Source organism: Meriones unguiculatus, chromosome 4 (genome assembly GCF_030254825.1).
Source record: "Meriones unguiculatus strain TT.TT164.6M chromosome 4, Bangor_MerUng_6.1, whole genome shotgun sequence".
Taxonomy (NCBI): Eukaryota; Metazoa; Chordata; class Mammalia; order Rodentia; family Muridae; genus Meriones; species Meriones unguiculatus.
Window position 1 is genome coordinate 94013818 of NC_083352.1, and position 22151 is coordinate 94035968.

Genomic DNA, 22151 nt, shown 5'->3' on the forward strand with positions numbered 1-22151 from the left:
CCCAGCTAAAATGCATACTTCTCAATCCAAATCTTCATGTGGCGGTGGCTGGAGACCTCGTTCATTCACTCGTTCATCTAATATGTGTTTATGGAGTGAGTGGCCCTGTGGGTTGGGCATATTGATTGACAGCACAGGTGAAAGCAACTGGTATCAGCAACTTGCTTAGTGAGTTAAGAAGACAGGTGATGGTGAGAAGTATGCAAAGTTCATGTATGTGCGTGCCTGTATGTATGGAGGCTACAGGTCGATACTAGGTGTCATTCTCAACGTTCTCCACCTTGTTTGGGGAGGATGAACTCATTAATTAAGCTAGACTGGCCGGCCAATGAGCACCAAGGATCTGCCTGTTCCTACTCCGGACCCTGCCCTTCCCTCTTATCTGGAGAACTAGGGCTACAGATACACACAGTCACAGCTGGCTATTCACACGGGTAAACTGCACTGACTGTCACCTCCCCAGCTCCAGCAGTTGCCATGTATCGATAACACATTCTCTGTGCACTGTCATGGAGGGCACACTTTCAAACTCTCTCTCTGATAAGCACTGGGCTCCTGAGAGGTGACACACAGGAGGGCTTCCTGCTGAGGCAGAAACATTTTTCTACTTATGGACCACACTCATTCAAATGTCACATGGTGAGCTCAACAGTCAGACTGCACTTCTAAAATTCCGAAGGCATAGCCCCCCTTTTATAAGTTTTTCTCCTCGTTCTGGTAAGGCCAAATAAGAAAATCTGCACTATGAGGACAGAACCACAGTTTCTCTTCCACGTTTTTCTGACCTCAAACTAAGATTTCTTCTCATGTTCGATAGCTCCCTGATGTGTGGTCCGTAACGAACTTACTCGTGCAGGTGGGCCATTTCTTTCTTTAAGAGATAACGAATGAGCCATCTGGTAGACCCCATGACGTTGGTGTACTGTGGAAACTACCAGGGATCCAGAATATCACATATAAGAGGAAGTGACATCAAACATGGAAACAACCAGAACTGGTCTCCTGGGTCAGCAGCAAAAAATGGAAACAGAAGGCATTCCATTTGCCAGTTGTCAGAACTCAAGGAAGGTGCACCTCAAAGGGCCAAGGACTCGGAGAGACAATCCTGAAGAATGATATAAACTGCTTTCCTCTAGGCAACAGATCAGCTTGATCCACACTTCCTTACAGAAAAAGGCAGACACCATGATGTTCTCTTCTTTTTCCTAAGTCTACATGAGGCTATGGAGGTTGCTCATGGGAGGTTCTAAAGAAGAAGCCATATTCCAAAGCTTCCTCAGGGCCTGCCTTTCCTTTGTTCCACATGCAATGGGGCAGCAGTGTGTGGAACCCAGAACTCACTGTTTTGAGGTGCCCTAGAGAGGCATGCTCCCAGTAGCAAGAGCCCATAGTTCATGGCCTTCATGCACCTCATACAGAGACACGACATAGAGAGCTACGCCAAGAGCAAGCCATGTCCCGCTAGGGTCTCCTTTAGGTTTGCATAGAAAAGGTGGGTTCATGAAACACATCTGAGAAGTTGGGACTGTTGGTTTGCAAGTCAGGTGAAAAATGTTCTCGTCGTTTATTGAGCTCATAATGGAAATGTGAGGCTGTGTATTTCTTTGCTCTTTGCTGATCACCTTTAGAGCTCTCTGTGGCTCATCAGCAACTCTACCAGAAGGAAAACCATAGAGAAAGGGCACAACCCAAACCAACCAATAAGCAATGGTTGACACGTCAACCAACACAACCAGTACTGCCATCAGCTCTTGGTTTTGACCAGTGGCTTGAACCCTGATGGTGGCACCCCCCACTGTCCTGTAGCCTTGCACTTAATTTAATGCTTTCTACACTATGTTAGTCAGTTTCACTTGAAGTAGGATCCGTAAAAAAAAAAAGGGGGGGGGACATGTGATCCATTTTCTAAAATTACACCCTTCTTTCCAATATTCTAGTGTCATGGCTTGAGCAGTCCTTGGGTCTAGTGTTTGAGACCATGTATTGAGGAGCAGGATTGAAGTGCTTGATAACATACATGAAAATAGCCAATAGTTAGATCATCCCAAATGGGACACAGGTGCAACCATCCAACACCATACTCCATTCTTCCCTTCATTCATTTATTTTTCTCCCTCGAAAATTACCAGGTACTCAGAAGAGCGTCCAAGGATACTATCATGACTCCCAAGGCATGCCATCAGGAGAGGCTGTACCATAAAACAACTGATTTCCGTGCCTGGAGCGCCAGCTGCTGCCCCACCCAAACCCGGGCTACTCCGCTTCTAACTCAGCACTGGAGCAGAGACCTTTTGACAAATCAGAACGTCCACTAGAGAGACGGAGCCCATGGTTCCCTGCATGGGGGTGGGGTGGGGCCACTTGGAAGCCTGTAGGATTCTGAGTGCTTCTGAAGGCTCTGCCTGTAGCCTGAAGTGGCCTAGCAGGGGAGCAGCTTCTATTAGCCACCAAGAGGAAGGCTGTGATGGCTGAAGCCCATGCTGAGCAGCCCTGGTGGGAGTTTTCAGAGGCCGGCATGAGACTATTCTGGCTGTAGTAATAAAGGGAGGGAGGAGAGAGTCATGAATATATGATGTGGGAAGGAGGAGGGTGTGGCCTGAGGGAAAGCAGAGAACCTGTCCCACAATGGAGAAACTGCTGGGCTAAGGTCCGCCTCCCTGCAGCGCCTGCTCCCCATGGCTTCCCTTCTCACTCCTGGAGAGCAGGTGGGGGTTAAAGGGACAAGCCCCACCAGAGCCTGTGGTGAGTAGTCACAGCTTTCTTGTCAGACAGATGCGTGGCGTGCAGGCCACTACTGACAGCCCCACCATGTTCCATTGGCTTCCCAGGCTTGTTTGTGAGAGGCTCGCCATGCCCGAGCAGCTACAGAGTGGACATTTTGAGATCTCCCTCCCACGGTGGGGCATTCCTTTCAGATGAAAAATTGCCCATTATAGAGGTTACAGAAACTTCAACATGAAGGAACTCGGGAGTTGGGGATCTTTACGAGCAGACTACATTAAACTGGGAGATTTTTTTTTCTCCACATGGAATAGGCATAAGCAATAGATTGCTGCTTCCATCTCCATTTTCCTTCTATTTGCTCTTTCAAAGATTATAATTCCTTCTAAATTTCAAACATCACTGAAGCCTTAAAAAAAAAAAAAAGAACTTGGCAGGGTAGGGGGATAAAAGTAGAAATCACGTTTGAAAATAGGACAAGAAAAAACGCTTATTTCTGGGTCGGCCTCGGATGATGTCATCATGGGTTCTGGATGTAACGGCCAAGCAGTGTACAGTAACCCTTCCTGCTCATGTGACCTCTAACATCCATTTGGGCAAAACAACTAATATTTCAATAATTTTCCTGGCTGAGAAGTGAGATTTGGGTGGAAAAGCTAAAACAGAGTTGCAAACGCTAAGGATGAAAAGGGGAGAGAGAGAGAGGGAAAGAGGGAGAGTATGTGTGGGAGCGCGCACGCGCACGCGTGGGGGGCCAAGGGGAGGAGGCATGAAAACTAAGTCTTCCTGCGCACACCCCTTTTGCTACTACAAGGGCACCCGGCAATCACATTTGCAGTAGTAAAAATGCTGAGGAATCCGACGGCCCCTCGGCTCCCACAGCCGCTGCCAGCCTCTTCTACAAAGCCCTCCTCGCTTTATGGCCACCAGGAAATTCTTCAGGGGTTAAATGGGGGAAGCTCGGCCACTACCACTGTTGCAATAAATAAATGAATGAACCAGAACAAACTGGCGGACTAGCCCTGGGAAGGAAGTGTCTGGTTTTTCTACAATTCCAGATGGAAGCCGGCAACCATATATACATACATATACATACATTTTAAATCGAGTTTTACCTTTTGATGTGTGTGTACATCATAGAGACACACATGCACCTATATAAAAAGAAGCATAGTGCCCTGCACACACATCCATACCTTGAAAAATATTTTTAGCATTATTTATTTCTATGAAAACACAGATCGCTTAGGAAAAATTTGTTCATGCCAGCAACTCACCTCAAAGCCTTATATTTTGCATATACAGCATATACACACACACACTCACACACACAAAATCACACACACAAAGGTTTTTTTTTTTCCTATGTCATAGACAATGCTAAATATCTGAGACCAGGTTGCTATGCCAACAGATTTTTTTTTTTCTAAAATGAATAAAATTATTTGGAGGGAGACAACATCCCTGGCTCCTTTTCCTCCCATCCATGAAGCCGAGGGAGGCCCAGGGAGGGCCAGAGGCTGCCAGACAGGGAGGAGGGGAAGGCAGGGAAGGTGGGTTGGGGAGTATCAGCTTACCAAAGACGCGGATTTGATCGTGGCAAAGCGCTCTCGGTTCCGATAGTGGAGGGCCTGGCTCTGAACTGACTGGGTAGGCCGCGGCTCAGGCCTGGGATCGCCGTGGCCCGCCTCATCCCTTACGAATACATGATCCTGCAGAAATGGATGAAGAGAAGGAGAAAGTCCAGCTGCGCTCTTTCCTCGCCGGCTGCCTCTCTCTCACCCCTCTTTCTGAACAAGCACCGCTGTTTGAAATGCATAGTTCAGCTCTCTGCTAGTCCCCGCAGCTCCCACGGTATAAAATGAATAAGCAACACATTGCAGCCTTCAGTTAGGAGTGTCAGCTGATCGCTAGCGGGATGCCTTCTGAGTCCCTGGCAGGCTTTTTTTTCCCCCTTTACCTCCGGAATTACATATATGCAAAAGCAAAAAGGAAGAGGAGAGAGAATGGCGCGGACGGGTGCCTCAGAGCAGTCTGCTTAAAACGCGGTGACCAGCTAATTCCTTTAAAAATGTCATGTCCATGTCTGGCGGGGAGGATGCTGGTAGCTTTTAACATAAAAGCGAGCCTCCGCCTCATTCCCTTGAAAGAGCTGCGTTGTCAATTGAATTGGATCTGTGAGCTGGTCGGTGGGGTCATCCTTCTTCTGGGGGGTGGGGGGATCAGGGGAGGCTTGTGGCAAGCCGCCTCTCCGTCTTGTGCTGGGAAGATTCGGCAGTCACTGAGGGATCCTGCTTTCCAGTCATGATCGTACACAGTTCTAGCACCTTCTCTCTACAGCTTCTGAAAGGATTTTTTTTTTTTTTTTTTTTTTTTTTTAGATTTAAAGAGACAGGCGTACAATTCCAAACCAAATGATACTTTCACAAATGGTCCCTCAACTCAGCATCGGTATGCCAGGAGACTGAGTGAGGCTGGGATTTAATGTCCTTGACTGCTTTCCTGAGTCCTATGCTTCCTTGATGGCCAAAGATGATTAATCTCATTCTAATGCCCCGTGGGAAAAAAATAATATGCCCTGGATGAATGATAATGGATGTTCCTTAAAGGCAACTGGAATGACTTTTAAAGGAAAACTGTTTTCAGAAGACCATGACTGCTCTGTACAAAACGAGATGGTCAGTCAGTGGGGAGTGCTAACCCTTTGGAAAATTAAAAAGACAACCCCCCCCATAATACTCTGGCAATTTGTAGCTCAAAACCATGTTTAGTGGTGGGGGATTTTTAAATAGCACATGCTCAGACGGGGAAGGAGAAATCAATTTCCTATTCCCCAGGGTTCGAGGAGAAACCATTTGTTTGCATTTTCTCCAGGAGTACCTGAAATTTTAAAAAACATATAATTGCCCTTTCCTTCATTACAAAACAAGGACCGGAGAGATTCAGAAAATACGAAATTACATCATTTATCTGAAGTTAAAAAAAAAATCAAAACGTGTAGATTTTTTTTTGAGGGAAATAAAATGTTATAACCAGGTTTTGATGTAAAAGCCGCAACCCTAGATTAAATTTATTATAGCACTGTTCCCTTTTGTAAATCTTAAGTGTTTTGATATGTAGGGGAAGTGTTTCCTCTTAGATCTGTATTTAGACTTTTCCCCGTTTCTATACTGAAGTTCAAATAATGAAAAAGATCTTTATATTTTAAAATCACATTTTAGCGTGTGTGTGCGCGCACACGTGCGTGTGCGTGCGTGTGTACATGTACCACAGCACACACATGGAGGTCAGAAGACAACTTTTGGAAGTTCGTCCTCTCCTTCCACCATGTGGGTCTTGGGGAATCTAACTCCAGTTTGGCGGCAGACCCCTCTACCCGTGAGCCATCTTGCAGGCCCGAGAGCGCTGTAATAAATTTGTCGGCTTTCTACCATCAGATTCAGATGGTCCGCAGCTGTGTTGGCAGGTGAACTGGCCACTAGCCACAGGAGGCTATTTTAATTTAAATGAATTAAAAAGAAATAAAACGTAACAGCTGATTCCTGACTCACCCCAGCTACAACTCAAGTTGCCATCCCCGTGGCCAAGGTTGGGGGACTTAGAGCACGGCTGCCTCTGCACAGGCTGAGGTGGGACTTTGCTGGAGGGTAAAAATGCATTTCTTAAGCCTGGAGGATGGCATATCCGGTGAAGCTTTTGCTGAGCAAGCCTGATGACCTGAGTTCAATCCTCAGAATCCACATGAAGGTGGAAGGAGAGAGCCAACCCCCACCAAGCTGACCTCTGGCTGCCATGTGTGCCGTGGCATGCGTGTGCCCCTCTGTCATGTACACACGTGCAATGATAATAAATGAAAAGTGATGCAGTTCTTGAGCTGGGTGAGGTTGTGTGTGGCTATACTGCCCCACCCCGCCCCGCCCCCAACACACACATGCAGCCTGTTCCCTGCACCTAAGGAGGCAGAAGAGGTTGCCAAGTTTGCAGTCACTGTGGTCATTACAATGAAAGCTCACCTTTCCTCCTTCCCCCAATAATTAAAACAATCTTTAATATGTGTATTTTGAAAAACTGCTTGAGGGATCATTTTAAAGTATTTTGTATGACTTCCCAGAAAATCTGAACTTGTGGCACAGAGGGAAAAAAAAGGGCTTGGTATGTGACTGGGACCCTGCTTTGGGCCTAAGGTTCTCAAGAGGTCCTCATCTCATCACTGGGCATTCATTCACTAATGAAGCAACATCTAAACCTGAACTTACTTAACCCAGCCGCTTCAGAAAGTCTCGAGACTTTTAAATGCCAGCATCACTGCAGACACACGAGGTCTGGGGCTCTGAGTCATGACTTTGGTGAGAATTATGCAGGTTCACTGAGAGGGGATCTGGCAGAAGTGGTGGCGGCAGTCACATTTCAATAGGTGGTGACTTCATTTGCAAAGGCAGCCCGTGGCACCGGAGGCCGCAGTGCTCACACCACAAAGCCACACAAAAACCATCCACTCACACCCATAAGTAACAAAAACTAGATCCTTGGCTGTGGCGATGTGTATACACCTATAACTCCAGCACTCAGGAAGCCGAGGTGACAGGGTAGATTGGGGCTAGCCTGGGCTACATAGTAATCCTCCACCTCAAAAACAAATAAAAAAACACAAGAAAAAAAAAAAACCTCAACCAATCAAGCAAAGCTATGAATATTTTAAGTTTAGAACCCTGATTATCAAATTAAAAGTCACTGATGTTTTCTAGGTGCATTATATGTGTAGAAATTGGAATACACTAAGAAGGTTAAAATCTGACATCACTTTTATTGCACTGACACATTAAGTACCTCATAAAGGTATGTATAGAAGATGCTGCACACAAGCCAGGCAGTGTGATGCCGCACAGAAGCCAGGCAGTGTGATGCACACCTTTAGTGCCAGTGCTCGAGAAGCAGACAGGTGGATCTCTGAGTTTGAGGCCAGCCTGGTCTACAGAGCCAGTTTCAGGACAGCTAGGGCTACACACTGAAAACCTGTCCAGAAAGAACTAACAACCAACCAAACAAACAAAAATTGCTGCCGACAGTGTGAGACCTGCCTCAGAAAAACAAACAAACAAACAAAGAAACCTAAGCCACCATTTTAATACTTGGTTCGAAGACAGATCCAAACTTTTGACTTACTTTAAATACAACAGGTAAAATTAAAAATCTAAGTCTTTGTTTTACCCTTTTTTCCTTTTTAAAATTTACATTTATTTATTTATTTACGTGTGTGTGTGTGTGTGTGTGTGTGTGTGTGTGTGTATCTGATTACATGTGTGTGCCACTGCTCCCCTCTGTTTTTCTTTTCATAAGAGAAGTCTTAGATTTGCTGGGCAGTTTTGCACCAGCAACAAGACGGGGCTGAACGTCAGTTGAACAGTGGACACACCCATTTCCAGTGCATCAGTGAAGTAAGTCTACTTGTTTTATATTATATTTTATTTATTTACTTATTTGGAGACAAGGTCTTGCTATTGTAGCCTGGTTGGTCTGGAACTCACAGCTCCACCTGCCTCTGCTGCACGCTGGGGTTAAAGGCATGGCCACCATATCTGCATTACTTGTATTTTGTCTTTTCAGGCAACCATTCACTTTAACACTGAATGACATTCCCTGACCCAAGAAATAAATTTATGAACGTTCAATCTCACTGCATTAAAACAGGCTGAAAGCTGGGTGGTGGCGGCAGCACATGCCTTTATTCCCGGTACTTGGAAGGCAGAGGAAGGTAGATCGATGTGAGTTCCAGGCCAGTATGGTCTACAGAGAGAGTTCCAGGACAGCCAGAGCTGTATATAGAGAAACTCTGTCTCAAAAAAAAAAAAAAAAAAAAAAAAACAAATCAAAAACCAACTCCTCTCGGCCCCCCTACAGAAAAAATCCAGGCTGATGTTCCCAAATCGACTTAATGACTTAACGAACAATTTAAAAACAAGGAAAATGTGGCTTGAGACCTGAAACCCGAACACAATGATGTGCCACGTTCCCTGGACATTGTCCCTTCAAGTCACAGACCCTTAGAGTCTAGCCACTGTATCTGAGTGGTTGTCTCACAGTTTCTGAGCTGGGCATGGTTTAGAACTAGCCACGCAGAGGGTCAGCTGACAGGGAGCAGGAAACGCCTGTTACACACCCAGGAGGACTGAAGGGCTGACATCTCCAAAGAAGGATTTTATGACATGAAGAAGAGATGTCACACTACATCCTGCTAAGAACAGACGCGTGTCCTGGTGAGGGTTTATCTTTAAATATTAACCTCAGGGCTGGTGAAACAGGCTCAGTGGGTAATGGTGCTTGTTTCACAGTCCCAAAACTTGCACTTGATCCCCAGAATTCACTTACTTGGTGGAAGGAGAGAACCCACTCTTGTGGCTTGCCCTTTGACTGCCACAGGTATACTGTGGCTAATGCATGCACACACACACACACACACACACACATAAACACACACACACGTGCATGCACACGGAGTAAATAAAATGTAGTGAAATATTATCATTCGGCAAAACATGAAGTGGTCCCTTGAAATTTCAGTGGGATTAGGGAACCATTGTAAGTCCATGTATTTTAATCTGGTAAATCTACAGTGTGTGCTCATTGTAAAATACAACGGAAATATTTCCTTAGACTAAAAAAACTGCTGATGGACTGTGGGCAGAACTCCAGCTACTGCCTGCTCAGTGCCCTCTGTTAATATACGCAGTAAATTTGTTTCTCTTTAAATTGCATTGTTTATACAAGAAGACTTTTTTGGGAACAGGGGTCTTGCTTTGTAGCCTAGGCTGGCTTGAATCCATGCTGCCTCAGCATCCTGAGTGCTAAGATTACAGGCAGGTGATACCATGGCCTGATAAAAACAATTACATGTTTACATAATAGAGTATGTCATATCACACGAGAGAACCAAACTTATGCCCTGGCTTGGGTCATGTGTGTGTATGCTCATGCATGTGTTCGTGTGTGTGTGTGTGTGAGCTTGCATGTGCATATATAGAGGACAGAGGTGGACAGTGTTGTCTTCTATTGTTTCCAACCTTGTTCTTTAAGGCAGGGTCTCTCACTGAACTTGAAGCTTTGATGGGCTAGCCAGCAAACTCTGGAGTTCTCCTGTCTGTGCCTCGTACTGCTGGGATCACAGGTGTATTCTGGGGATGGAACCCAGCCTGGTGCATGCTCACTCCCAGGACACTGCTTTTATTTAGACTGAAGCTCCACCCAAGACTGGGACGCTTTGTGGTCACCTCTCTATGTTGTATTTGAACGTGGCAGTGACCTTGGTCCCTCTTCCTCTGGACTGCCGTGTGGGCTGGCTTCACTTTTACCAGACTGTTGGACTGGAGGCACCCGTCTCCCTGGCACCTGGCCTGAGGTGTGGCATGTAGTAGGCACCTGGGAGTCGATGGCTCAATAAAGTCAGGAGGAGAGGTCTGAGGTGACTGTGAGGGTATGATGTTTTCTTGTGGGTTATTTAACAGAATTCATGGTCGTATTGCACCAAAGCCTGCTGCTCTGTTCTACAAGAAAGCTGTGAAATAGTGACAAGCGTGGCACATCCCACGGGAGCGAAACCCAAACCAGCTGCTCTCTGGCTTGAACCTTGTAGAGACACCCTCACTGGCCTATCTGTGGGTGAAGGGCCAACAAATTCGTTGCCCTCCTTTGCTTTGCTCATTTCAAAATTACCTTTCTTTCTCTCTCTCTCTCTCTCTCTCTCTTTTTCTTTCTTTTTGAGACAGGGTCTGTCTTTGCAGCTCTGGCTGGCCTGGAACTCGATATGTAGAGCAGGTTGCCTTCAAACTCACAGAGATCCGCTGGCCTCAGCCTCCCCAGTGCTGGGATTAAAGGTGGGCAGCACCATTCCTGGCTTCACTTCAAAGCTATTAAAGGACCCTTGAAGTGGGTATAGTTACCCCATCCTGAGGCTGCTAGATGGAGCTGGATGGGAAGCATAGACCTGAACCAGGAAGTTAGGGAGAAAAGACAGCATGGAGCAGGAGCTGAGGACAGCCTGGATGGCAGGAGCTGAGGACAGCCTAGGGCAGGAGCTGAGAACAGCCTGGATGGCAGGGTGTTCCTTGCTGCTGGTCTGCACTGTCATTCCTTCTTTGCTGAATGTGAGTGGAAGCAGCAAAGAGCCCAGGCATCTGCACAGGCCCCGGGGGCAAAGGCACCAAGGACACCCTACCCCCTCAAGGACTTTTCTTCCTGCTACAAAATTGGGGATAGACAGGCTCCGGTTTTCAGAGAAGGCAACAGGGCTGGTGAGATGGCTCAGCAGGTAAAGGGGCTTGCTGCTAAGCCTGATGACCTGAGTTCTACTCCTGGGCCCCATACACTTGTTGGAGAGAACTAACAGAAAGTTGTCCTTTCTCCTCAGCACAGGTGTTTTTAGTGTGCAGTGCATGTGTGCACACGTACACAGACACACAGTCATACACACATTAAATGTCACAGAACTGAGTTCAGACCCATGACCCACACACACACACACACACACACACACACACACAAATTTAAATTTAGGTCCTACATGGGACACAAAAGAATACTGTAGTGACAAATATGGGTGAAATGCCATAATTAAATCCATTACTTTGCATGATAAAATGTCATTAAGGGAACAGAAGGGCAGGATATTCTAAAAAAAATAATAAATTACTACTTAAGGTGACACAAATGTTCTCTTGATCAGTAAACACCTTTTAAGTTTTGAGTTTTTTGATTGTATTATAAACAGTTGAGAGGATTGGGGCTCATAGTTTTAACAGTCCATGTTAAGTCTGAAAATCATTTGCACACGTGCGAATAGATGCGCATGTATAAATAATGAAACTATAATCAGAGTACATGCAGGTATTTTTAAGTTTGATGAGACGCTCATCTTCCAAGGTGGTAGGCAGGCATGTTTCGGCCTGCTGGCCAGACCCAGTGTGGTGTAGGGTGGGAATCTGTTTTGCGGCTGTGCGTGGTGTAGTGTGGACACTGCTTGTACGAGGCAGGCAAGCATGTTACTGCATTCTTACGTGCTGGTGGACAAGCTCCCCTCCGCTAACTCTTTCAAGCCTCAAGGGCAATATACTGGAGCAACGTAGCCCTCCGGTTCCCACACCTGCTCAGCACGCTGTTGACTCTCTGGTTGTCAGTCTGCCATTGAGTCCCTCACTTGGTCTGTAATTGTTGACTACACTGTCCCAGAAACCCTTCCGGGTACTGGAAGATTTTACATTCTACTCATGGAATCGTGGACACACTAATATATTATATATGTGGGTATGTTTTAAAGATTAAAAAAATTCCCTATGTGTATATGTGTGTGCCTGTGCCAGAAGCCAGAAGAGGTTGTCCAACATTTTGATTTCCTGGAACTGGGCATGTGTATATACATATGTATATATTTAAATATAACATAATAACATATAATTATACATTTTACCTATTTGTTTTTCTGGTGCAGGGGATTGATCCCAGGACCTTGCATATGCAAGGCATCCCAAGCTCTCTGTCTTATTCTTTTGAAACTTATTTATTTATGTGTGTTTGCTTGCATGAGTTTATGTGCACCATGTATGTGCAGGTGTTCTTAATGGCCAGGTGGTCAGATCTCCTGAAGCTGGAGTTACATTTGGTTGTGAGTTGTGTCATGGGGTGCTGGGAGCCAAAGCCAGTCCTCTGCAAGAGCAGCCAGTGCTCTTGGCTGCTGAGCACTCTCAGGGCCCTTGTTTATTGCTGAAACAGGGTCTCCCTGTGCAGCCAGGCAGGACTTGAACCCGTGACCCTGTGGTCACAGTCCCTTGGAAGGCAGAGGAATGATGAGCTTCTGCTGCCAAACCTGGTCCAAATATGATTTTATATAGTGACAGATACTAAAGAAGAAAACATTTAGGATAGTGAAATAATGATTAGAATGAAAGTTGTACAGTGGCTTTTCTGAGACTGTGGATATAACCCAGGCAGACTGGGGACTGGTACAAAATTATACCGTTGAGTTCTTCGGTCTCTGTGGTTTTATGTGGGAGCTAAGCCCACTGTGAGGGAGTGCTGCTGGAGCACACTCTTCCTCGCTGCCCATATTTAATGACCCAAGAGGGACGGAGCATCTAGACATAGCTATTTCGGTCCTGCTGGGACATGGCTACCTGTGGAGTTGCCTAAGGTGTCCAGAAAGCCTGTGCCTCAGGTCAACTTCTTTGGGCTACTTGTTCTTCTCCCTCCCATAGGCACCATTCCAGGGGGACTTCAGAACAGTAAAACCAAAAACCCAGGTGCTAGAGGGTGGTTAAGAGCACTTATTGTGGGCTGGAGGGATGGCTGTTGGAGAGATGAAAGAACTGACTGTTCTTTCAGAGGACTCAGCTTCAAATCCCAGATCACACATGGCAGCTCACAACTATCTGCACCTCCAAGATCTGACCCTGTCACACACATGCATGCAGGCAAAACACCAGTGCACACAAAAGGAAAGTAAATAAAGAGAGAGAGAGAGAGAGAGAGAGAGAGAGAGAGAGAGAGAGAGAGAACCTATTGCTTTTGCAGAGGACCTGGGTTTGGTTCAGTTCACAGCTACCTGTACTCTGGCTCCAGGGGCCCTGATGCCCTCTTCTGGCCTCTGAGGGTACCTGAATACACGTGCTACATTTATCCAGCCTCATAGCTATACATGTAAATGACCATAAATTAAGCAGACACAAGATGAAGATCCTGTCTTGTCTCTGCTTCCTGGAAAGTGTAGCCAGGCACTTAAATGTCGGACCCTCTGTGTGGTACAGTGTTTCCATCTTCATGGGGAGGGGACCACTTGGGTAGTGCTTCTAGAAAAATCCCTTTACAGGGAAATCTCAGATGGACTGCATATACCCACCACAAGACCCAGAAGCAGATTGTGTCCTGGCTGGGGTGGCTATCATCAGGTTGCTGCCATCAAGATTATGGAAACATAAGCTGGAGAAGACACTCTCTGGTGGAGCCCTTGTCACCATGTGCATCTCATCCTGAGCTATCTCTCCAGCAGCCCAAAAGAGCCTTTCTAATGCTTTCCTTTGTTCTCTATAGTCATGGGGTCCAAGATGACAGAAAGAAAACAGGCAAGAGCTGTCAGCACCTAGGAATAAAAAGCTTTCTATTGTTTTATTGTTTACATTTTTATTTAATTTATGCCTCTTCCCTCTCTGTATGTGCACATATGCCACAGGCTGTAGGTCAGAAGGCACCATGTGAACGTGGGGTCTCTCCTATCTTGGGGGTTGAACTCAGGTTTGTCAGGAGGTTGTCAGGTTTGGCAAAAAATACCTCTATCCATTGAACTGTCTTCCTGACCCCTAATTTCTTTTCTGTACTTTAAATACATAACCATTTGCCTCTAATGCAAAGAGGCGAGCTAGAATTGAGCCAAAAGGCTTTCTATATCTGCCGGATATCACCTGTTTCCTTAAACTTCCTGATCCCCAGACCCTGATGTCGTTGAGGTTTGTTGTGCGTCCATTTTCCCAGGCTCCGACATCCCTGATCTTTGCGCTGTATCTTGCAGTGCAAGGCTCCTCCTGCCCCACGGCCTTTGCACTTGTTGCTCTTGGATTCACTCCCATCTCTCATCCTAAGCTACGTGGCTTCCATCTGTCTGTGAAATCTCATCTAAAATGTCATCCTGAGCCAACTTTTCATTCTTCCCTGGTAGATCAAGCCTTCCTGTTACCTACAGCAAATTTCATAAGAACACACAGATGGCTCAGATATTTAAAAAGAAAAAAAACATTACAAGGGGGTGGGGGCGCTGAAGAGATGGCTTGGAGGTTAAGAGCACTTGCTGCTCTTGCAGAGGATGCTGGTTCAGTTCCCATCACCCACAACCACCAAGTAACTCCAGTTCCTAGAGGATCAGACACCATCTTCTGGCATCCATGCATGGGTACTACATGCATGATCTGTCTGTCTATCTATCTATCTATCTATCTATCTATCTATCTATCTCAGATGTATGTAGGTATATATATGTTGTATTTATATATATATGCCATATATGTATACCACATATGTATGAATATATGTAGTATATATGTATATGTATAATGCTACATATATATACACACATATATATTCATAAATATGAAATAAAAATAAATACTTAAAAAAATGACAAGTGATCTTTATAATTTCACACTGTGGAATGTTTACCGCAAGCCAAAGCAAGAGCTTTGAAGTAAGCATTATCTTTTTTCATAAAGAGTTTTAACTTACATTAAGGTTTGTATAGAATGGGCATTCTGCTGCTTAGGTTTTTCATCACCATGACACAAGCTAGGGTCATCTGGGAAAAGGAAACATAATTGGCAAACTGCCTCCATCAGACTGGCCTGTGGGCAAGTCTGTGGCACATTTTCTTGATTAATGATTGATGTGTTAGGGCCCAGCTCCCTGTGAGTGGTGCCAGCCCTGCGCAGGTGGTCCTGGGTGCTTCAAGAAAGCAGGCTGAGCCAGCGTAGTGGTGCACACCTGTAACCCCAGCACTTGGTGAGGCAGAGGCATGTAGGTCTCTGTGAATTTGAGGCCAGCCTGGTCTACAAAGAGTCCAGGACAGCCAAGGCTACACAGAGAAACCCTGTCTCCAAAAGAAAAGAAAAAAAAAGAAAAGAGAAGAGAAGAGAAGAGAAGAGAAGAGAAGAGAAGAAAAGAGAAAAGAAGAAAAGAAAAGGAAAAAGAAACAAAACAAAACAGAAAGCAGGCTGAGCAAGCCAGGAGGAGCAAGCCAGTGAGCAGCATTCCTCCAAGGTCTCTCTATCAGTTCCTGCTTTCAGGTTTCTTCCTTGAGTTCCTGCCCTCACTCCCCTTGCTGATGGAGTGTGACTCGAGGGCTGTAAGATGACATAAACCCTTTCCTCCCCAGGTTGCTGTTGGTTGTGGTGTTTATCACAGTGACAGAGAGCAAACAGGACAAGACCCCTTAACCAGCACCATGCATTCCAAAGCCAAAATACTTAATGGGTTGCCTTAGCAGGTGCAGAAGCTTGCCTGCCACCGAGTCTGATGACCTCAGCTCATGCCTGGAACCCACATGGTGGAAGGACAGAATCAAGCCCTGCATATTTTCTTCTGACTTCTGCATGTGTGTTGTGTCATGCACATGTGTGTCTTCCCCACAAACAATACTGTAAATGTAGCTAGCTGATAGAGAGCTAGCCTTAGAAGAATTACAAATAATGAATTCTAGAAAGCACAGAGAAGAATGAAAAGCACCCCTAAAACAAACAGCACTTAGGACTATAGATTCCGAAACAGTCAGTACCTCCAGTTCTTGGGGTTGAACCAGGGGACCTGCCCACAACAGGCATGGATGCCACCAAAGAGCTCCATCTTCAGTCCTCAGGTGTTGCTCTCGTGTTGGTTTTGGCTTTCCATTTTGAAACAGGGTCTTGATAAACTGCTCATCTTGGACTCACTGTGTAGCCCTGGCAAGCTTTAAACTTGCCATCCCCCTGCCTCAGCCTCTTGAGTCTTTGGGATTAAAGATCAGAACCACCAGGCTGGCTCTAAGTGTTCTGAGCAGTCACAGGGAAAGCTCTGGCGCTCTGAGGTGTGAAGGTCATTGTTTACACAGGACGGGTCATGATGATTTGGGCATCGATTCTTTTCTTTTTCTTTCTTTCTTTTAGACAGGGTTTCTCTGCGTCGTCTTGGCTGTCCTGGATTCACTTTGTAGACCAAGCTGGCCTTGAACTCATAGAAACCTGCCTGTCTTTGCTTCCCAAATACTGGGATTAATGCTCTGCATTAATCCTGGCTTTTCTTTTTTATTGTTTTCTTCCTTCTTCCCTCCCTCCATCCCATTCTTTCTTCCTCCCTTCTTTCCTTCCATCCTTTTTTCCTTTTTTGTTTTTTGAGAAAGGGTTTCTCTGTATAGCCCTGGCAGTTCTTGAACTCACTCTGTACACCAGCAGGCTGGCCTCAAACTCAGAGCACCTGCCTCTGCCTCCTGAGTGCGGGGATTAAAGCTATGTGGCACCATGCCCTGATTTCTTCCTTTTTTCAAAATTTTGTTTATTAATTTATGTGCGTGAGTATTTTACCTGCATATATATCTATGCATTGTGCATGTCTGGTTTCTGAGGAGGCCAGAAGAGGGTGTCAGTGCCACTGGATTGGAGTTACAGATGGCCATGAGACACCATGTGGGGGTGTTGGGAATTGAACGCAGGTCTCTGGAAGAGCAAGCAGTGCTCTTAACCTCTGAGCCATCTCTCCAGTCTTTTTTTGTTTGTCCTTCCTTCCTTCTCTCCCTCTCTCTTTTTCTCTCTCCCTCTCTCTCTTTTTCTTTCTTTCTTTGAGACAGGAGTCTATAGCTCAGGCTGGCCTGATACTCATGATACAAAACAGGGCAGCCTTGAACTTGGGGCAATCCTCCCTCCTCAGCCTTCTAGGGTCTGGGATTCTAGACACTGTATCACCTGGCCCCCCTGGGATTTCTTTACCATTCTGCTGGATGGTGCCAGCCATCAGAGCAACTGGAGAGGGTAAAGCAACAGCAGAAGGTGTGACCAGCATGGTATTATGCCAATTCATCATAAAAAGTCCTCTTGATGTACTTTTCATGCCATGCTTTTGTTGCAAAGAGGAAACCCAGCCTCCTGAAAGCAGCGTGTCCTGAGCTGGCTTTGCTTTGACCACCCGAGCCTGGCTGGTGAGGGCCCTGTGATGCTTACCTTCTTGTGTACCATGGAGGAGCTGGAGTTGACTGTTCCTTCATCCTCCTGCATCATGATGAGCTCGGGGCTGCTCTCATCCATGACCTCCTGCATGCTGTTCACACTGCTGCTCCGGCTGCCCGTGCTCACCGACATGCTAGGGATGGAGTGGATGCTGCCCAGGCTGTCTGCCTCTCTGCTCAGGTTGCTTCCATGCTCAATGTCCTGTAAAAACAGGCACCAGGATTAAAAAACAAAAACAAAAACAAAAACGTGGAGATCCAGGGCTGACCCACTGACTGGGCCACTTGAGGACTCATTTCTGCAGTGACAAATTACTTTTCTGTTGGTGTGTGAAGATCAAGTTTGTGTGTGCATGTTGTTCTTATAAAGAACCATCCACCTTGAGTTTTGAGACAGGGTCTCTCACTGGCTGGAACCCACCAAGTAGGTGAGGCTGGCCAGCCTATGAACTCCAGGGATCCCTCAGTCTCTGCTTGCCCAGAGCTAGAATGACAAGCCAGTGCCATAACTCTCCCTACCCCCCAGTATGGGTTCTGGGGATGGACCTTAGGTCCTTGTGCTTACAGAGCATGTGGCTTGTCAGCTCCTCACATGTATCTCCTCTGGTGGGTCTTTGGGGGGCGCTCTACCATGATCAGACACCTCACTCACTCGCACTCCACCCCCGGGGCCGCTCTGGATGTACTTGCATCGCATCGCAGGGCTCCCCCTGCCCATCCCCCACCATGCATGACCATGATACTCTGGGATTGTGTCATGAGTCCAGGCTTGGGAGGGCTCTCTGGAAATAGCATGGCTCTCCAGAGAGCCACTGCTGGCCACCAATGATGCTCTATACAGCGCCACAGTTGTCACCTGAAACTGGAGTGGACTTGGTGGGGAGAAGCAGCGTACCCCTGCAGGTCATTAGCGAGTAACTTCATATAAGGCAGGGGTGTGAACTCTACCACCCAAGGTAGGTGGTTAAATTCTGCCTGCCTTAAGCAATTCCGTCCTGCTTACCTCTGCGGTCTCATTAAGAAATCTGTGAAGTAACACCATATGCATCACTACTGGTCCAAAGACCAACTGTGGGCCGGGGTGAAACTGTGCCTACAGCACTTGACCATCACAGAGGAGAACCTTCCCCACAGGACTGAATGATATCACTGAGTCAGTTCAGTTACCGGTAAACTATTTTCAAACCCTACTATACACAAATGAACTTAGTGAGTTGAGAATATAAGCAATCACTCAGTAATACAAAATGATAGATGATACACTACTTTCCTGTATTTTCTTTTTTTGAAGACAGGGTCTCGGCATGTGGCCAGGGCTGTCCTGGAACTTACTCTGTAAACTGGGCTGGCTTTGAATGCACAGAGTCATCCTGCTTCTGCCTCCTGAGTGCTCAGATTCAAGGTGTGTGCTTCCATGCTCCACTATCAACATTTAATGCATTTATTTGCTCAATTAATGGGATATCAATTGTCTATCCCAATCAAGAGATTCCTATAGTCAAATTCCTATTTTTCAATTTTATTATTGATAAAATATTTTTGTTTCATTAAAGTTGAAAAATAACATTCACTCTTTCTCTCCATTTAGTTATTTTTCTATGATTTGTCTTGTGTGTATATACATGCCACAGCACGAGTCAGAGTAGGCTTGTGGGGGTTAGGTGTTAGCTTGCAGGAATTGGTTCTCCCCGTCCACCATGTGGGCCCAGAGGTCTAGCTCCGTTTGACAGGCAGGTACCTCTTCTGACTGAGCCCTCTAGCTGGCCCTCATCCAATTCCTTTAGCTGAATGAGAAACTGGGAAGCCATCTTTCCTTTGAAAACGGGCATGTGTACACCGTGTGGAGAGAAGCAGTTGCTGGGACTCCGGTTCCACAGGCCCCTTGCAGAAGTAACCTCAGACCTCTCCTTACTCTTCCTTCTTAGTTCTTTGCTTGTTTGGGACAGGGTGTTACTTTGTGGCTCAAGCTGGCCTCAAATCCATGACCGCCCTTCCATGTCCAGCCTCTACCTGATGCTGACACACTTCCAGGCCACACAGGGTCGTCTTCCATCACTCTCTCACTGAGAGCTACACGTTAGCAAGCCCCATTTTCCATTCCCAGGGTCACTGCCCTTACCATCCCAGTCTACTTACTCTCCTCAGCCAAGACCATCCTCCTGAAGCAGGGCCTTCCTGAGTCTAAAACTGCACCAAGCTCCTGGTAGGATAGGGGCACAGACCCAGCCCTAGCTGAGAGCTGCTGACTGAGAGCTGTGGGGAAGAGCCGGGTTTTCTTTATGGGTGTGGTCCCAGAAGGTAGCTCCAGTAGACTCTCTCATACTCACACATACACGGGCAGCACTGTCTGGACTCAGTGTGCTAAAAAGAAGTTGGGAGGCTAAGGCTGGCTGGGTGGGGGTGGTCCTGGAGGAGCTGGAGAGGAGGCAGGGACTAAAAATGACCGAAAGGCTTTGCATGCACATGCAAAATTCTCAAATTAAAAATATATTTAAAAAATTGATTCATAAATGCCCTACTCCATCTTACGGTACCCACCTCCCTGCAGCCCTGGCTCCCCCCAATACTGGGGGCACTTTTTACATTCTGCCTCAAGTAAAAGTTGCTGCATTTATGTCTCTCTTACCCCCCAAAGCATCTCTTGGGGAGGCATCATTGATCACATTCACATCCTCCAAAATGTTTGCCCAGTGCCAAGTCTGGAAGTTTCCCACACAGAAGATGAAATGAGGGACACCTACTTCCTCCTCTTCTTGTGACTCGTTCAAGGGTCCGTTCCGAGTCTCCTGGAAGAGGATCTTCTTCATTTTTCTGTACTGCAGGTTGTCCAGCTCTCGGACAGCATCTTTTGTCCTCTGGATGAGGTCAATGAGGACCCGTGGTGGCCGCTCCCTCCGAATGAAGTCGTGCTGAACAACAGAGGGGGAAACTGATGGTGAGGTGTTCTCTTTAGGTGTGCTCTATGCTCCTAAGCAGGCAGGGAAGAGCGAACAGGTTCAGGGACCTTAGAAACAAATGTGATCTTGAGGCTGGTGTCCCTCATGGCAGCTCCCCCTCACAAAGAGATAACAGTGCTTCTACATTCTGTCCCAGGCTCCCCTTGTGCAATCTAGAGCAGTGGTTCTCAACCTTCCTGATGCTATGACCCCTTAATATGGTCCCTCATGTTGTAGTGACCTCCCAGCCATAAAATGATTTTTGTTGCTACTTTGTAACTGCACTTTTGTAACTGTTATGAATCATAATGTAATTATCTGATGTGCAGGATATCTGATACATGAGCCATGAAGGAGTTGTGAACCACAGGAGGAGAACCACTGCTTGAGTCTCCATAGGAATTCTTGTTTTGCTTGTTTCTGTTTGGCTAAGCAAGGCAGTGCATAATTCTAATTCCAGCACGTGGGAGGTTGAAGCAAGAGGATTCTGTCTCTGGATTTGAGGCCAGCCTGGTCTACATAGGGAGCTCCAGGCCATCCAGACTACATCATGAGACCTTGTAAAAAATTTCTCTTTTTAATTATAAGTATTTATGGTATACAACGTGATTCTTTGCTACAAATGGTGAAGTAATCAATACAGAGAGGGTAGTTACCGTACCATCACCTCCCATCATTCCCATGAATGCAGCAAAAGGTGCCTAAAAACCTCCGCCTTCAAAACTTACAAGACACCTACAGTCTTCAGGTCAGATCATAAGGTTTCACTACCCAGCATGTGTGAAACACAGGGATCGTCCCTCTGCCTCCGTGATTCTTTTTCACATATTTATTTGTATGTGTATGAACATGCCTGTCAAGGTCAGAGGACAACGTGCTGGAATTGGTCCTTCCCTCTGCCACCTGGGCCCAGGGGATTAAATTCAGGTTTGGTTGCAAACCCCTTTACCCACTGAGCAATCTCATCAGTCCCAAACCTCATTTCCATTCCTGAAACCACATTTCTCCTGATTCCCCCTGTATCTTTGATTAAAAAAAAAACAAACTGTAAATTCTACATGTCATTTGGTACCTTTCTTTGTATATCTGGCTTGTCTTCCTTGTATAATGGCTCTAGATTCACCCATGTTGTCACCTATCATAGGATTTCTCTCTCTCTCTCTCTCTCTCTCTCTCTCTCTCTTTCTGACCTCTCCTTCTCCCCTCCTTTATTTAAGACAGAGTCTCACGTGGCCCAGGCTGACCCTGAATTCACTATGTAGCCCTCTGATCCCCCTGCCTCCACATCCCAAGTGTTGGGCTTACAGGCATGTGGCATCATGCCTAGATAGAAACTTTTATTCCCAGGCTGAAAACTGTGATGGAAACATGGGTTGTTTCCATACCTTGGCTGCTATGAGTAATGCTATAATCATGATAGGATACAGACATCTTTACAAGATAATGAATTCCATTTCTTTTAGCTATGAGCCCAAAGGATGAAATGTTGGATCAGATGCTATCCTGCTTTTTTTTTTTTAATTCTCTTCGGAGTCTCCACCCTGATTTCCACCATGCTTATATCAATTAGTGAGTATTTCCTTTGCTGTGGAACAATTATCTTTTGAGATTGCTTTATCATAAATATAACATAATAAATAAAAATTACTAGAACATGGGACTGGAGAGATGACTCAATGGTTGGGAGCACTGGCTACTCTTGTAGAGGACCTGGGTTCAGTTTTCAGCACCTACATGATGGTTCACAACTGTCTGTAACTCCAGTTCCAGGTGTT

The 22151-nt window shown here is 46.1% G+C and overlaps 1 protein-coding gene across 3 annotated transcripts in view; it reads right to left on the minus strand.

Moving 5' to 3' along the window:
• Positions 1-22151, minus strand: part of Taok3 (TAO kinase 3) — a 168161-nt gene that overhangs the window by 32283 nt on the left and 113727 nt on the right. For all 3 annotated transcript variants that reach the window (XM_060382536.1, XM_060382534.1, XM_060382535.1), the window contains 3 exons: positions 20182-20349; positions 17436-17642; positions 4299-4433 (listed from right to left, as the gene is read on the minus strand). In XM_060382536.1, coding sequence (XP_060238519.1) covers positions 4299-4433; positions 17436-17642; positions 20182-20349 — 510 coding nt within the window. The remainder of the gene's footprint in view (positions 1-4298; positions 4434-17435; positions 17643-20181; positions 20350-22151) is intronic.